The 17,019-nt window shown below is 35.2% G+C and overlaps 1 protein-coding gene across 2 annotated transcripts in view; it reads right to left on the bottom strand.

The window, feature by feature from the left end:
• Positions 1–17,019, bottom strand: part of RNF130 (ring finger protein 130) — a 47,064-nt gene that overhangs the window by 11,096 nt on the left and 18,949 nt on the right. The window contains exons 4-8 of one of the 2 annotated variants that reach the window (XM_026686356.2): positions 13,117–13,188; positions 11,084–11,166; positions 8,106–8,202; positions 6,744–6,948; positions 1,057–1,150 (exon numbers count right to left, since the gene is read on the bottom strand). In XM_026686356.2, coding sequence (XP_026542141.1) covers positions 1,057–1,150; positions 6,744–6,948; positions 8,106–8,202; positions 11,084–11,166; positions 13,117–13,188 — 551 coding nt within the window. The remainder of the gene's footprint in view (positions 1–1,056; positions 1,151–6,743; positions 6,949–8,105; positions 8,203–11,083; positions 11,167–13,116; positions 13,189–17,019) is intronic. The other variant, XM_087955192.1, reaches the window with a different exon arrangement.

Here is a 17,019-nt window from a genome sequence, read left to right as displayed (position 1 = left end):
CTAAAACTAAGAATAGTTACTATAAATACTATTCATTACAAAGTATACAGAAAGGAGTGAAAAAAGAAAAACATCTATGACATTTGCTAAAGTAAAGCCTATGACAGACAGCATCATATAAATTGGGAAGGAATAATTCTAGAGAGCAGGTGCTACTACAGAAAAGACAGTTATGAGTAACTGTAGATTGCAGAACTTAGAGAAGACCTTTTTAAAGGATTTTAGTGTTCACCAACTATAATGATAGAGACAATTTGCAAGATAACATACGGTTGGTTTTTTAAATAGCAATAGGAAACTAGTAAATCTGGTTTGCTAATTTGCAGCAGAGATGAAATATGTATTTGTAGTACTTGTCAAAATAATTATATTGCATGATCACCAAATTTGGTAATTAGTGGCTGAAACTTAAAATGAAAATGTACTAGCCTAGATAAATCAATTCTAATTTTTTACCAGAAATTTTACTGGATTATTTCTAAGACTACCTAATGAAAAAGTTCCCACTTTTTAAAAAAAATGATAGTTTGTAAAGGAAAACTTGTTAAAAAACATTTCTCATTCTCTGTTCATGTATTTTATTAAATGTAGAGATACTATGTGAACAAGCCTTTGATTAACTGGAAACTAGACTTCTGTAAGTAGATTGGGAATAGGATCAGGGGAAAGATGTTAGTGCATGTCCAACTGGAATAAAAATGCTGAATAAAATGTTGTCCTTGCTACTTTTTCATACTTTTTATAGGTTTTCTGATAGATTATTTCTTTTGCTAGTATAATGATAAATAAAACTCTGTTAGCTTCCCCTGGAGCAAAACAGGCACTCACATGTTCTCCCTCTCCCAGACTGTTGTATTTGCAACTTATCCTTGATGCTAAGCATGATAATACTTAACTGTTTGCTCTGAACTAAAACTGAAGTGTGTTTGTATACCCAACTTAAATGGTAGGAAAATACTCTTTGGCTTAACATGCCAATTTACCTACATCATCTACTTGATGCTTCTTTGCAAATCTGTCATGCACACAAATGTGACAACTTGTACAATTACTTACTCATTAGCATTTAAGCTTGCAGTGGCTTTGATGATCATGTAGCAGAGTGTCAGGGCACTTAGGAGGCCAAAGCTGGCAATAATAAACCATTCTTCTGTTGACAAAGGAAAGGGAGGAAATCACTCGTGGAAGGCATATGTCGATGAAAACACAGCCCTCAAAGATCAGAAGCAGAAGATAAACATTCTAGTCATGAAGCATCAGGAAGTGAAGCTCCAGAGGAAAGCAGAAGTTTAGCAATGGAAGATACTGGGTGGAGAAGGGCAGCCAAAAAGTTATGAGGAAAAGTGAAAAAAGTAGACAGTATACTTGTGGACTGGTTAGCAGACCCAAACAATTAGTTATAAATGACTTGCTTAAATCAATGCAAAGTAAGGAAAGCAGAAGCAAAAGTTTTACCTGCAATTAAAGATTGACAAAATTGATAAATTTCCAAATAAGTATTTAGGAGCATACACACATGACATGGAACCTGTAAATGTTGTTTGTTTACTTTTTAAAGGCAGAATTTCATGTAGAAACAATAATAACGCACAAAATAAAGCAAAATTTTAGCCTAATGCAATGCAATTTTACAAAATATTAACTGTATAACATTTTTAACTGGCTGGTACATGGTTAGCTGACCATATTTAAAAAGCAAAACCTGAAAGCTTTCAGATAGAAATAAAATGCTTCATGTTTTTAATTATTGTTATCTCTATGTCTGCATGACCAGAGTAACAAACAAAATACTGAAACAGATTACTATGGTTGCTTTTAAACGTGTGTTTTGATGAACTGCTTTTGACCACTGAGATTTGACCTACATTTTACAATACAAATTTATTCCATTTCTACATTTAAAAAAATCAGAAAATGGTGCATTATTTTCTAAGTATAATATAAACATGCAAAACATTTTCAAAAATGGACATAACTTGACTCTTCAAACTGAATTTAGCCCTGTCATGATTATCATATCCCTATCCATGATTATAGAACTGAGACTGTAGAAAGTATAAGCCTGTACTTTCAAGCTAGATATTGACCTTGAAAAAATGATGTGAAAAGACAAAAATAAATAAGTAAAGTAAATAAGTAAACAAATAAATAAGACTGATAATACCATAAGGAAAGCTTTCCAGCACTACGTATCATATTTTTATAGAAATCTTCTATGACAAAGATTTTTGTAACCCGTTTGCAAGAAATATGTAAGTAGAAGCAATACTTCCCTTCTCAAATTACTTAGTTTCAACAAATGAAATACATCCAATTAGTAAAATATTACAGCTGTGTTAAAGGTTAAATTTGTATATAATTTGTGCAGCTCTCTAGGTTGATGTGACTTTTTGAATCAATCTGAATTGGAGACTAATCAAAGCTGATCTCTACACTTGTGTAAAATATGTCAAAACTCACAAACTTGCCTAGCAAGAACCACAAGGATCTTTAAGATATACTACACTTTCATTGAAAACTGCACTATTAATTGGTAAACTGAAACAGAAGCTATATGTTACTGCTAAACTCATAAGGCTCATAAAATATTTTGAACTATCAGAAAGTAGAATGAATGGTTTTACTAAATAGTTGCTGTAAAGGAAAAGGCTTAGCGAAAAAAACCATAATTTTTCAGAAGGCAAAATATTACCACTTCTATTATCATTAATTTATTAGTCTGTTGAGGAATATAAAAAGTAACTTAGAGAAGAAATTATGTACAAGGGATAACTGGGTCCTGAGCATCAAATCATCCCACCATGCAAAATACTTTTTTTTGCAAAAAGCAAACTAGCAATGCTTTGAAAACATCAGCTCACATTAAGACAGTACAATTCAAAGAAAGAACACACAGAGCATATAGATAATATTTTGTCAATTCTGTTGTTTTTTCTTACAGAGCTCAAAGATGTCAAACTAATCACATGGAATACCCAATCCTTGTCTCTTTCAGATATTTAAATAATCCAAAATGTGACTGACCTCAAGTTAAGGTATACAATAAATGCCTCTTTGTAGGAATGGTATGTTCCCCCATCTTATTCTTAAGTCAATTTCCCCAGTCATACTTTCCACAGGTTTATTTCAGGGCTTGTGAATTGGCCACAATATGATCCTAAAGTGTGCAACTGTTTTCCCCTAACAAAAACCAAAGTAGATTTTGCACAGTATGCCTCTTCCTACAGTCACTGGTCAACAATTTAGTAGAGTACCCCCACTCAATCTATTAAATTAAGTATGCAGGCAACTAGGACCTTCAAATGACGCATACGTTTGCTGCCATTTTCTCCATTCTAACATCTGCTGAGTTTATTCCAGCAATATAAAATGCTTTGGATTTAAAGGGCTTCAAACAATTTGTGATAATTTAGCACCTGTTGTTCAATAACTAGTCACTTTTTGTTGAATGAGTGGCTTCTCTGTGTATAATCAACCCTGAACTAACAAAGCCAAGACAGAGTGTCTAATGATTATGTAGCTTTAACAGTGTAACAAGGTTGATTTAGATTAAAGACAGTGATATAAATATAAGAAAAACTGACTACCAGGCAGTTAAATTAAATTAAAACACAGGTTTTGAATTAAATTAATTAATTAAAATTAAAACACAGGTAAATTAAAACGCGGGTAAAGCTTAGGTCACCCTCTTCCATTTGCAGAATCAAAATACAGATCAGAAATTAAATCTTAAGTAGAATGAAAGATGACTGAATCACTATATAGTCCAAAATGACCTCAGATCAAAAAGAAATGGATAAAGGAGGTCAGTGCCTTCTTTATCAGCACCATGAGGAGCTCAAGATACTGACTAATTTGACTGCCAGGCAGTCAGTTTTTCTAATTACTTGTATCACTAAATAAGCCTTCTTGTTACACTGTTAAAGCTAGACAATCATCAAAGATGAATCTTTTTCTATTTGAATGTATTAGTTGATCAGTCACTTCAATATTAAAGAGGAATGGTGCCAGCACCTTTTCTTCTGATAAGTCATTCTATTAAATTTATGGATGGTTGGTTGTATTTGCCTCTAAGTTCTATACTAAAGTGGCAGTTTTGATTGTATTTTTGATATTTTATATTAGTTCAAAATCCTCTGTCAAACTGTACAACTTGCAAAGTAACATGTGATGATTAACAGGAAGATATGCTGCCAAGAGATCAAAAACTGCATGCGTGATTTGGCATAGGAGTGAGATTAAGCTCTTTGGACCTGAAGAACCTTTGCCCAGTTTCAACAATGCTACAATACTGATTGTTTCCATATCTTGCATATTTGTTTCTGAACCATTCTGAACCAACTATTTTATGATGCCCAATCCAAGATATTTGCTCAATTTGCAGATAATTAAGGCGAGAAAATTTATAAGATTTCACATATTTCTTGGAATTTGCTACTTCTACCACTTAAAATACTCATTTGATTCATAATTCCTGCAATTTTTCTGTATTCTATTTGGAGAGTTGCCATTTTGGGGCAAGTAGTAGTATGACAATTCATTTGGCTGTTATGTTATAATATTGTTCCATCTTTTGGGGGTCTTTCTAATTGTACTCCAAACTTTCTTCTTGTTGGTCATGTTGGTATTCTCAATTCCTCCAAATGCTAAATCTTTTTAATCAGCATGGCTGTAAGCTTATTGCCTATAGGAGTATCTTCTGGTATTGTATACTTTGAGCATTATGTAAGTTCATGAGAATAACGGTGCCACAGCCTCTTGAGAGCCAAAGTTTAATATTTTTCTGAGCCAGATCTTAGATCTGTTATTGCTATGTCAAGACCAGTGGTGAAATATTTTCAGTTCTTTTTGAAACTGAACTGATATTGAGAAATTCAAAAACTGTGGAGTCTTTACTGGATGAATCTGAACAGCAGATTCATCCAATAAAAATTCATATTGGGAATGGGGAACTGGGTCTAAAACATATTACTGTTAACTGATGAAATATTACTGCCGACAAATTCAGATCATAGTGTTATCATACTGCTGACACAGATACCTCTGCAATAGTGTTGAATATTTGTAGCTCATGTGTAGGATGAGGGTAAAGTTCTCCGAGCACGTAGTTTGGTTTCTGAATATCATGTTACCAGGCTAGGTGACATCTTCAGCAGAGTTTAGGGGATGTCAGTGTCAGCGTTCTGTTTATAATGGCTTCAGGTATGGGTGTGGTTAAGTGAGGGTCTTGTGGCAAGACACGCTGATGACTCATAGTTGACCCATCACAAGACTGTCACAAGACCCTCACTTGACATACCCACACCCGAAGCTCTTATAAACAGAACACTGACACTGACATCTCCTAAACTCTGCTGAAGATGTTACCTAGCTGGTAATGAAACGTTCGGAAACCAACGCACAACTCAGAGCACGAACCTTTATCCTCATAGATACCTGTGCTATGTAAGTAATTCTCGATCCTCAACTGTTGCTCAATTTACAAGTTGCAACTGTAGTGAGGAGAATTTTCCCTCAATTGTGCCTGTTGTGCAGTAGCATCCCTTTCTGTCTATGACAGATATCACATTTGGATTCATTTTATCTTGACTACTGAAATCCATTATATATAGGCCTACCCTTGAAAATGGTCTTAAAGTTGCAATTAGTACAAAATGTGGTAACTAAGTTTCTAATTGGTACAAGATACAGAGATTATATACTGAAAGATTTGTTTCCTGGGCACCTCCTAAGAAGCTGGTATTGACTTCTCCAATAACCTATTGGCCAGTAAAATTAAGATGCCAGGTCTTTCTGAAGAAGCCCTACAGCCAGAGGCTTGACTTTCTAACCCAGGGGCAAATATTTTTCTTTTTTGTGTTGTTCTCAACCTACATTCCATTGGGATATCTGGCCTCTACTTCCTTGGCATTTAGGAATTCTGTAAATATGAACCTCTTCTGCTATACTTCTATTTAATTAATTAAATTATATTTTAATGGTAATTTAAACTTATCCTCTTAAATTGTTTACTTCTGCTTTTTATTTTTAAAATGTTGGTAGCCAATTTGACCTTTTACCAGTAAAGTTGAGGTAAAATTACATAATAAATAATATGTTTGTTTGTTTTGATTATTCCCCAAGATCACCTCCCTCAGTTTATCTTTCTCTTTCCCCCCCTATGCTGTTCAGCATTCATCAAATAAACTTTGCATCATCTGGTGTTCATGTGGATCCTAGACCCAGAAATAAATATGGGGCTGGAACTTTATTTTCCAGTACACTAATCTCCCATTTTTAACTCTAAAACGTTAAAAGATATGGTGCAGAAAACCTAGAAAGCACCACCATTTATATCAAGGCTATCTTCACAAATTGTTTAGTCTTTCAAAGCCCAAGGTGGCAAAACATGACATGCCAGATAAAATTGAACTTCAGATTCCATCAGGCCTAGCAAGTAAGGCCAATGATGAGGCATGATTCACTCCAACGACATTTGGAAAGTGACACCCTGCTTTCTCTTGATTTAAACGATAGGTCCTCCTTAATAGTATGCAACAATTATTATATTTTGTGAGAAATGTTTTTAAGTTCAATATTTTGAGGTTGGTCCTATTCAGATTTACTGTAACTTTGATCACAAAAAAATCATATTTTCCTTAATTCAGTAGATTCTATGAAATTATGTCTATTATATTAAAGAGAAACAAGTCTAAAGCAACACATGATTAATGATTCTAATATTAAAGGCTAGTTTTACTTACTAGTTACAGCAATGTTGATCTCGCCTGTCCTTGGAGTTAGCTCTCCATCCTGCGGAAATTGTGATATACCAGAAGTACGTAGGGGCTCAAGAGTGAGTGAGCTGTCACTGCTAAGGTCACCAAGTACTGATCTCCTGTTACCTAGCTGGCCTCTGGTTAGTCTTTCCATGTCAAAGGCCATATTGTCAGCACATGGTACATTTGTCTGAAAGTAAGTATTGTCATATTAATGTATACCATTTTTACACTGCTAGCAAAATTATACGTTCATGAGGTAGTATCATGAAATTTTAAACATAAATATCAACACCAAAGGGAGATCAATTATTCCAAGCAAATCCCATCCATTAAGAATTTGGTTCAAAATATTATCAAATTGAGCACCTCCCCCCAATGTTTTATTCACGGTTATGTGCATGTCTTTCTTCATTATACAATCTATTAATTAATCAAACTATTTTACAGGTCACCAACCCAGCAGTATATAAACAAAATAACCAATGAAATAGGTAGCATTGCATTCTCTTCAACTTTATTCAGAATCTCTCTTCCCCTCCTCACCAATAGAGATGGACATCTTCCAAGTAGAGTTACGCTTTAATTTGGTAATGTCATAATGTTACCAAGGAAAGAAATTCAGCCCATGTTTTTTTTTATCTGGGAGGTTTAAAAATCCAAGTCAGATTTGATTTCTTTAATCTTTATTTCACTTTCTTACTTTTTTAAAAAAATTATGTCACCTGCCAGAAATTAGTAGGTCACTCCTGGTTTCAGCTACATGACTGAAAGTGCTCCATGAGCCAAAAGCCAAATTAAATTATCTTAATTTAATTTGCCCCATTTAGTTCATTTGCAGTTTTTCACAACAGTAAACACCAACACTAACCTCAGCCCAAGATAAATAATTTTCATGGGTACATTAATGAAGATTGCCTTGGTTTCTACCACCAACAAACCCACAAATAATAAATCTTTAAAGTAAGGAAATTAGATTAAAATCTGTTTTTAATGGATTAGTCTCGTTAAAATATCCTTTAATAGAATAAATTTGCTTTGTGAAATAGGTATCTTAGAGAAGACAGCAATTACTTATGGGTTACTGTATGTCAAGGTAATTAAGTTTTATTTTGGCTTTTTCATGACTAAGGGTTTTGGCAGAAAATGTCAAGTTGTAACTAATAAAAACAACCCTGAATAATGAAAGTTTTTTTATTTAGTTATTAGTTCCAAATGTACTCATGGCTGTTTCACGCAATCAACTAACACATCTTGGAATGTCTGTCTCTTGTTAGATGAATTTGTGAGGTATTTTAGAATGCATACTTCAACAATATTAACTGTTTATGTACAACTTCAACTCACCACAATTCCCAAGGCCTTCAAAATATTCAGTTTACACATAGGACAGGTACAGTGCTCACTTAGCCATGGATCTACACAGGTCTTATGGAAAACATGCCTAAAAATAAATTGGAATAACTGTAAACCATCAATATATGGCAAAGGTTTTAATATTATTGATTAGCATTCTGAATAATTTGCCTGTGAGTTTTAATAAACTGACATTTGTACTTTAAACTATGTTACCATTTCCTTAGTATATACATTATAATTGAAACTTATGCATTGCATATTTCAAATACAGTGCTCAAAAAATAAATAAAGGGAACACAAAAATAAGACATCCTAGATCTGAATGAATGAAATATTCTTATTAAATACTTTGTTCATTACATAGTTGAATGTGCTGACAACAAAATCACACAAAAATTATCAATGGAAATCAAATTTAGCAACCCATGGAGGTCTGGATTTGGAGTTACACTCAAAATTAAAGTGGAAAAAAACAACTACATGCTGATCCAACTTTGATGTAATGTCCTTAAAACAAGTCAAAATGAGGCTCAGTAGTGTGTGTGTGGCCTCCACGTGCCTGTATGACCTCCCTACAATGCCTGGGCATGCTCTTGATGAGGTGGCGGATGGTCTCCTGAGGGATCTCCTCCCACACCTGGCCTAAAACATCCCCCAACTGCTGGACAGTCTGTGGTGCAACGTGGCGTTGGTGGATGGAGCGAGACATGATGTCCTAGATGTGCTCAATTGGATTCAGGTCTGGGGAACAGGCGGGCCAGTCCATAGCATCAATGCCTTCGTTTTGCAAGAACTGCTGACACACTCCAGCCACAAGAGGTCTAGCATTGTCTTGCATTAGGAGGAACCCAGGGCCAACCGCACCAGCATATGGTCTCACAAGGGGTCTGAGGATCTCATCTCGGTACCTAATGGCAGTCAGGCTACCTCTGGCGAGCACATGGAGGGCTGTGCGGCCCCTTAAAGAAATGCCACCCCACACCATTACTGACCCACTATCAAACCGGTCATGCTGGAGGATGTTGCAGGCAGAACGCTCTCCATGGCGTCTCCAGACCCTATCACGTCTGTCACATGTGCTCAGTGTGAACCTGCTTTCATCTGTGAAGAGCACAGGGCGCCAGTGGCGAATTTGCCAATCTTGGTGTTCTCTGGCAAATGCCAAACGTCCTGCACGGTGTTGGGCTGTAAGCACAACCCCGACCTGTGGACGTCGGGCCCTCATACCACCCTCATGGAGTCTGTTTCTGACTGTTTGAGCAGCCACATGCACATTTGTGCCCCGCTGGAGGTCATTTTGCAGGGCTCTGGCAATGCTCCTCCTGTCCCTCCTTGCAGAAAGGCGGAGGTAGCAGTCCTGATGCTGGGTTGTTGCCAGCCTGTCTCCTGGTAGCGCCTCCATGCTCTGGACACTACGCTGACAGACACAGCAAACCTTCTTGCCACAGCTCGCATTGATGTGCCATCCTGGATGAGCTGCACTACCTCAGCCACTTGTGTGGGTTGTAGACTCCGTCTCATGCTACCACTAGAGTGAAAGCACCACCAGCATTCAAAAGTGACCAAACCATCAGCCAGAAAGCATAGGAACTGAGAAATGGTCTGTGGTCACCACCTGCAGAACCACTCCTTTATTGGGGATGTCTTGCTAACTGCCTATGCTTTCCACCTGTTGTCTATTCCATTTGCACAACAGCATGTGAAATTGATTGTCAGTCAGTGTTGCTACCTAAGTGGACAGTTTGATTTCACAGAAGTGTGATTGACTTGGAGTTACATTGTGTTGTTTAAGTGTTCCCTTTATTTTTTTGAGCAGTGTATTTTTTTTTGCTTCTATTGTTATTTTTCTGAAAGAAAAAAGTAAACATGAAAAAAGAAGGAAGTAAATGAGCCAATATCTGGCTATGTAAGGCTTATTAATGAAAAAAATCTCACAGATGTATATACAAGTTGCTCCTTCTTTCATACTGCCCAAAATATGTATGGCAATATATAATAATTTATTTGGCTCTATCTTATATTTTTTTCCTGCCTTATCTTTAGGCAATAAACCCATTATTAGATTGCCTCATTCAATTTCTTTCTTTCATACTGTCTTACTCACACTGAATAAGAAGGAACCATGTGACATAAATTTAAATGAAGTACAATACGCTTGTTCCTGGATCTTTATCTACACTAATTCTGTAGATATCTATTTGCTTTATTTTGGGAAACGATTTTGAGACTGTTCTTCAATGCCCTATTTTAATCATTTAAATGTCATTTCACAATATGGATTCTCCATTCAATTCCCAGTCTGATCCGATCAAAGGTACCATGGAGTTCCACTTAAAGAAAACTGTATATCTGTGGTGCACCAGTTGTTGAAGACATTGCACCAGTTGTTGGAAGATTATATCCTTTTGGATTGCAAAATATATTCTGCAGAAAGGACCTTTTACTTTGATTCATTTAAAAATGAAAAAAAGCCTGGGGCACCCTGGAGAAATGGTTCTTACTTTTTGCAGGGAATGAACCTGTATATCATTAGCAAGATTTCTTCTGTTTAACTAAAGTAAAGCCAAGGTCTAAGAAAAGAAACTTGCGCAAACAGATTTAAAATATCCTGTTTGCATTGAATCTATCAGCAGTTAAAAGTCAGCCATCTAAATGCAAGACTGTATTAGTAAAGTATATTTGCTATTGTAAACTATTGCAGCTTTTAGGGTACACAGGACTATTTTTGCTTGCCTTACATGGGAAAGTTAGCTCCTTTTATTCTTTAATTATTATTTATTTAAATGTATTGGCCGCCTAACTCTAGCAGACTGTGGTTGGTGTACCAAAGTAGAACCCACTCCCCAATAAAAAACAACTACTCTAAATATTCTAAAAGTGCAAGATAGAAGAAGGAGTAGTAAAACCACTTTAAAATGCAATTAATTTATTTTGAGGAATAAAAGAACTGGAAACTATTGGCTTACTTGCATGGTAGAATGCGTACAACATCATTTTGCTTATAGCTTTCAATGCAAACAGCGCAGTGATCAAAGTCTGGATCTGTTTCCTAAAATGAACAGTGAAAATTCCAATAAGATCCATCTACAGCAGAATACTTATAGCAAGCAGCCAGTGAGTGGAAGGACTAGAATAGTTTTAGCCCTGACTATATTTATCTATTTATTAGATTTCTATCCCACCTTTCTTCCAAAAGCTCACAGGAGCTTGTTTTAGAATCTCTGATTTTTATCCCCGTGTCAGATTTTGCCAGGCATAGCTACAAAGTGTTTAGATAGTTTCACATACATTAACAGAAGAAGCTTCATAGCCTTTAACATAGCTAGGTTAGATTCTTTACTGCAAGTAGGAAAAATGTCTTACATATGCAGAAAATCTGTCTAATGAAGGACACAGGAGGAAGCCCTGTATGCATAAATCAGTCTCAAGGTTTAAATCTGAGACCTTTTCCTTCCTCCTTTTTGAAACCTGAGCAGCAGCAACTACCCATTTCAGGCTTACATATCAGTTTTCTTTTGCCTGAAATTGCTGAGTCCTGCCTACTTCAGTTTTTCCATCCTGAGCGCCCAAATATGACATACAGAGATCATAACAATAAATCATACAACAATGATTTTATTTAATACAATCTGAATTAACCGTCATCTTAATAGTAAGGGGAAGTACTTCTCACACAAAATTGAAACATTAGTTGCAGACCCCTTACGAAAGTTCCAATGATGCAACTACTGCAGTAGTAAAAAGGAACACATGTCCTTAAAAGCTGGGTTGTTCAAATACTTCCTGCTGCCCAATTGTGTGTAACCGTAAATGTCTTTCCTGAGTTATAAAATTTATCAGTAGGACTGTACAAATATTAGGACTCAAGAAAGGATTTCCCATTTAACGTATAAACAAATTGCCTTGTTTATGCGTTAAATGGGAAACCCTTTCTTTGACAAACTAACAGCTACGTGTTACTGCCCATATCTATCTGGAAATCATGTTTCTAAAACCACGATCATTTTATGATTTCAGGACCTTTATTTTATATTACAATCTTCAATTGTGGCATACATAATGTGTATACTTTTTCCACTTAATATAAGAACAAAGCCCCTTCCCCTAAATGCTGTAAAATTAGCAATCTCAGTGTTGCAAACAGGCAACAACTATTTGATACTCTGAATCTTGACTGTTAATACTGATGAATGGCAGATATATTCTACATGCCTGCCAACAATAAGCACATCTGCTGCTGCTTCCTGCATTATAATCTTGACGTCTTTTTACCTTGAATTTACCTCTCTTGTTAAGAGAATTCCAAAGCACGCATTAGCACATTTTTGCTACTAAATTTTCTCGTTTATATAGGGGCTAAAGGACAATAAAGTTTTTGACAATTCAATAACAAAATCTAGAACTGATTTGCATACACAGAGAAGCCTTATTTATTTATTTTTCTAGAAAAATAGCATTGGATCAAAGCCTGATATATTTCCTGATCATTTCCTGGCAATCTTGTATATGACACATAAAAAAATAGAGGTATTACAAAAGGCAATCAGTAAATAAAAATTATGAATGGTAATAAAGTATAAAATAGTTTAATATCAATTACATAAAAAGTATTTCAAAATCACCTTAATCATGTATTATTTTTGTGCCCACCTTTCCATCAGGAATGCAAGGCACTTGGTCAACTTCCATGGCTGAGGATAAACTTGAACCTGACTCTCCCCAATGCCAGTCTAATATCTTAATCACTACACAACCTTGCTCCCACAAATCAGCAGGAGCAAATGAAAATTTAAAATAATCTTTCTGGCTGTAAAGGACACAACTAAGGCAATAGGCTAGGAAAAATATACATAAACAGAGGAGATGTACTGACAGTAGCTCTGTGAATAATTGCCGAAAACGAAAAACAGACCAATCCCTGTAGTGAAGTAAATAAATTGGAAAGAAGACAGAGCCAAAGGCTAATGACAGATTTTCTAATAAAGTAACAGAGTGATACCTTATCACCTTTCTTTACAGTTCTTGCTGTTAGTTTACCAACAGCTTTTTTGGCAGCATCTCCAAGACGACGCTTTGAAAAAAAGAGAAAACACTGGAGTGATTAAGCATTACAAAAATTGCACTTCTTACATTTGCTTTGATGCTTACTCTAGATGGTACTTTACAATATTTCACTTATTCTACCTATCTATCCACATGCAGAGACACATTCTAGGGGGATCTGGGAATAGTATGTGCACAACAAGAATATTTTTGTAATTAAAATTTCTTTAACCAAAAACATGAATCACCTATTTTATTGGAATCCAAATTAGTAAGAAATGTAGACTGCTGTCTGCAACATAGTCCCCAATATGCCATTAAAATACAAGTCGAAGGAAAGATGCAGTTAGTCTATTACTATATATAATGAAGACTCATATAATATACTTGAAACAAAAAAAATGAAAAAGTTGGGAGGAGAGCAAGCATTTGTTGTTATTTTGTTGTGATCTAAACTGTTCCTTGTTTCATTTAGGACTAATCTTTCTGTGAAGACCTTTTCAACTTGTTAAATCTTTCTCTAAAACCTTTCCCTTAAAAAAATTAAACCCTTTTATCCCAATTTTACTAATCTTTAAATTTTAGTATTTGCATTGTTGTATCTTGATTATAATTGATATTTTTTATGCCATGTCAGTCTGGTCCTAGTTAGTTATGGTTGCATCTATTCCATATAGGTAGTATTTTTAAATCTGTGAACCTCAGTGAAGGAATTATTTTGTGTGACCATTACATGCATTGTGTTTGTGTGCATCAGCTACATGCAGACAGAGCAGTAACAACCGTTTTCTCCTTTAAAACAGCTAAACATTTTGAACTGTTCTTTAGCTGTCGGTATTTCCTCATGAAAGTTTAATAAGACAAGCTTTCTAACCACATAAAATTTTCATTAAGTTTCTTCAACCTTCATAAAATACTGGAGAAAGAAAAGGTCTTAAGTTTTTAATTTACAGAATAGATATTTGATATGGATATCACAAATGCAGAATGCTGGGATCACTGCATTCCAAGTGCTTACATGCTACATTTTTTCAAATGGCAAAGAGAGGATGAAAAAATAAAAAGTTAATGATAAAAAGTTTGAAAAAAGAAATAATTAAACACTATGAACATAGATATTTTAAAGTCAGACAAATTGACTTTTTCCCTATTGGAATGTGTAATATAAATAAGATGAAAAACAGTATAGTACCTGACTTCCCATACCTTCCCACTAACATTGTCAAAGCATGAACATTTGAATATACTGGCAAAATCTAGAGAATATTTTGTATCATATAATGACCAGAAATACTTTTTAAAATGTCTTTCTAATCCATTCTATTTTTGAAATCTCTGCATACAAATATATATATTTGTAACAATATTATTTAAAAGGACCTGACATTGGAACAATATGGAAGTTTTAGCATTAGCTGGAAGAAATAGAACAATATTATTTGATACTTCCTTTCAGAAGTATTTCCATGATATAATATATTGCTATCATGGGATAGCAATAAATCAGTTAAACTGTATTTATTGAAACTTTGTCTCACTGCTATTGCTTTTAGCAGATGTAAGTCTAACATATTGTGCACCCTTACTTAGAGATGTAACCCTTGTTACTTTAATTATATTCTCTTTATTTCCCATTTCAATAAAACTTTTCTGAAAATATTACCAGTTTAATATTCCCCTTTAAGACACACATCTTGTAGCTAACCCATCACAGCTGCAAGCCAATAAATCCTGTCAGAAAGTGATTATTTTAAGATCGTGATTATTTTTAGGTAATTACATACTCAAATTACACATGTTGTAATTGAAGAGGAGATACCAAAGTATGTGAAGTTTATGAAATATGAGACTCATATACCACCAGTTTCCCCATTTGCTTTAATTAATATCTGAAGGATTTCTAACTTCATGAATTCTGATGTTGAAAGTTAGGCGTTATTTATTAATTAAATTCATTTATTTGCTGCCTGTCATAGGACTACTCTAGGCATCTTATAAAAATAAAAAGGAAGAAGTGAAAAGAGTGTGAACAAAAGTAAAATAATATAATAAAATAAACAATGAAAAATAACACGAGAAATGGAACTATATAATTATAGGCTGCTTTGTATGCCAAACAAGGGAACTTCAATAACCAATATTCAAACTAAATATATCTGCAATGATTGCTCAGGGAATGGGAGAAGGTAGAGAAAACCTATTTTGGTGCTAATTACTGGCAGAACCTCTGGATTAGACAACTAATACCAAAGGAGACTTTTTCCACATAAAAAAATGCTCTTTAGCCAGGAGCGGGATTCAAATTTTTTAACAACCGGTTCTGTGGGCATGGCTAAGTTGGTGGGTATGGCTTGGTGGTCATGTTATTGGCTGGGCATGGCCAACTCAACATCACTCACATCGAGGCACGCATCTCCTTGCCTGGCCTCTCATGACTGTGGGGATGCTACAACAGTCGTAAGTGTGAAAAATGGTCATAAGTCACTTTTTCCAGTGCCATTGTAACTTTGAATGGTCACTCCACACGAGCAAAGTCTAGTCCTGCCAAGAACGTAATAAGGGTTAACAGAGAGGCAGTTTCTGTAAGCAACACCAGAATGTTTCCTTCCTGCCTTCCTTACAGGATTAGGCCAGTAATTTCTTCTAACCGGTTCTCCGGACTGCTTAGAATGTTAACAACTGGTTCTAGCGAATAGGTGTGAACTGGTAGAATCCCACCCCTGTAGCCTATATTCATTGTGGTATGACTGCCAGCTAGAAAGTATGTTCCCCAACTTCCCTCCTGTGAAGGGAACCAGGAGGAAAATTGCAGTTCCCAGAATCCACTCTTCCTTCAGGACTGAAGAATTTCTTCTCCTGGCTTAAAATTCCCCTCCTGCCACAGCACTTAACTGTTATAAAGAATGCTTGGATATTTATATGTAGGCAACTAATGATATTGTATCCCACAAACAGTTTGAATGACAAAACACTTTTTCTCAACCAATAGCCTGAATTTTTTAAAATTTTTCTTCAACACTCTAAAGAATAAATGAAGTTCACATAGAGTAATCCAATTTTATGTCAATATTGTTTCTTTCTTTCCCTGCTGGTACTCTTCAATTCTGTTAATCAAATTCCCATTATTCTCAGCTACCATGCCCTACAGAGAAGTCCTCAATTTATGACCACAATTGGGACCAGAATTTCCATTGCTAAGCAAGGTGTGAGTCATACCTAATTTTATGACCTTTTTTTTGCCAAGGTTGTTAAACAAATCACTGCAATTGTAAAATGAATCATGCGGTTATTAAGTGTATTTGGCTTCCCCATTGACTTTGCTTGTTGGAAGCAGGCTGGGAAGGTTGCAAATGGGCATTATATGATCCTGGGATGCTGTCCTAAATAAATGCTAATTGCCAAGTGCCCAAATTTTGACCATGTGACTATGGGGATGCTAGGACTTTTGTAAGTGTGAGGACTGGCCATTAGTCACGACATATTTTGTGGGAAAATGAAATATCCAATTGGCCTATGCTAATGTAAACAGTCAATGTGTATTCAGAAAAACATGATTACTAAGCTTCAAAACTAAGGAACAAAGTTGTTGAAAAAAATCAACAAAACTTTGTGTTTGTGTACAGAGAGACAGAGATCTATATACAGTCATGAATATATATGTGCACATTTATTTATGTGAACATATGAAAACTAGTAATTAACATTTTAGAATGGAACTGTCAGAACTAAAAGAGTTAACTCGCTTCTCTTCCCACCAATCTCAACACGCTTCTACTCTTAGTCCAATATGTTTGTGCAATGTATTTTTAGATGGAGTTCTATCAGTCATTTTATCTGAAATGCCTCAAGGTTGTAGCGG

The sequence above is a fragment of the Notechis scutatus genome, chromosome 2 (assembly GCF_049901735.1).
Source record: "Notechis scutatus isolate UNSWTSFEM ecotype Mainland chromosome 2, rNotScu1.2, whole genome shotgun sequence".
Lineage (NCBI taxonomy): Eukaryota > Metazoa > Chordata > Lepidosauria > Squamata > Elapidae > Notechis > Notechis scutatus.
The sequence above is the reverse complement of the archived record's forward strand: the minus strand, read 5'-3'. Positions and strand labels throughout refer to the sequence as shown.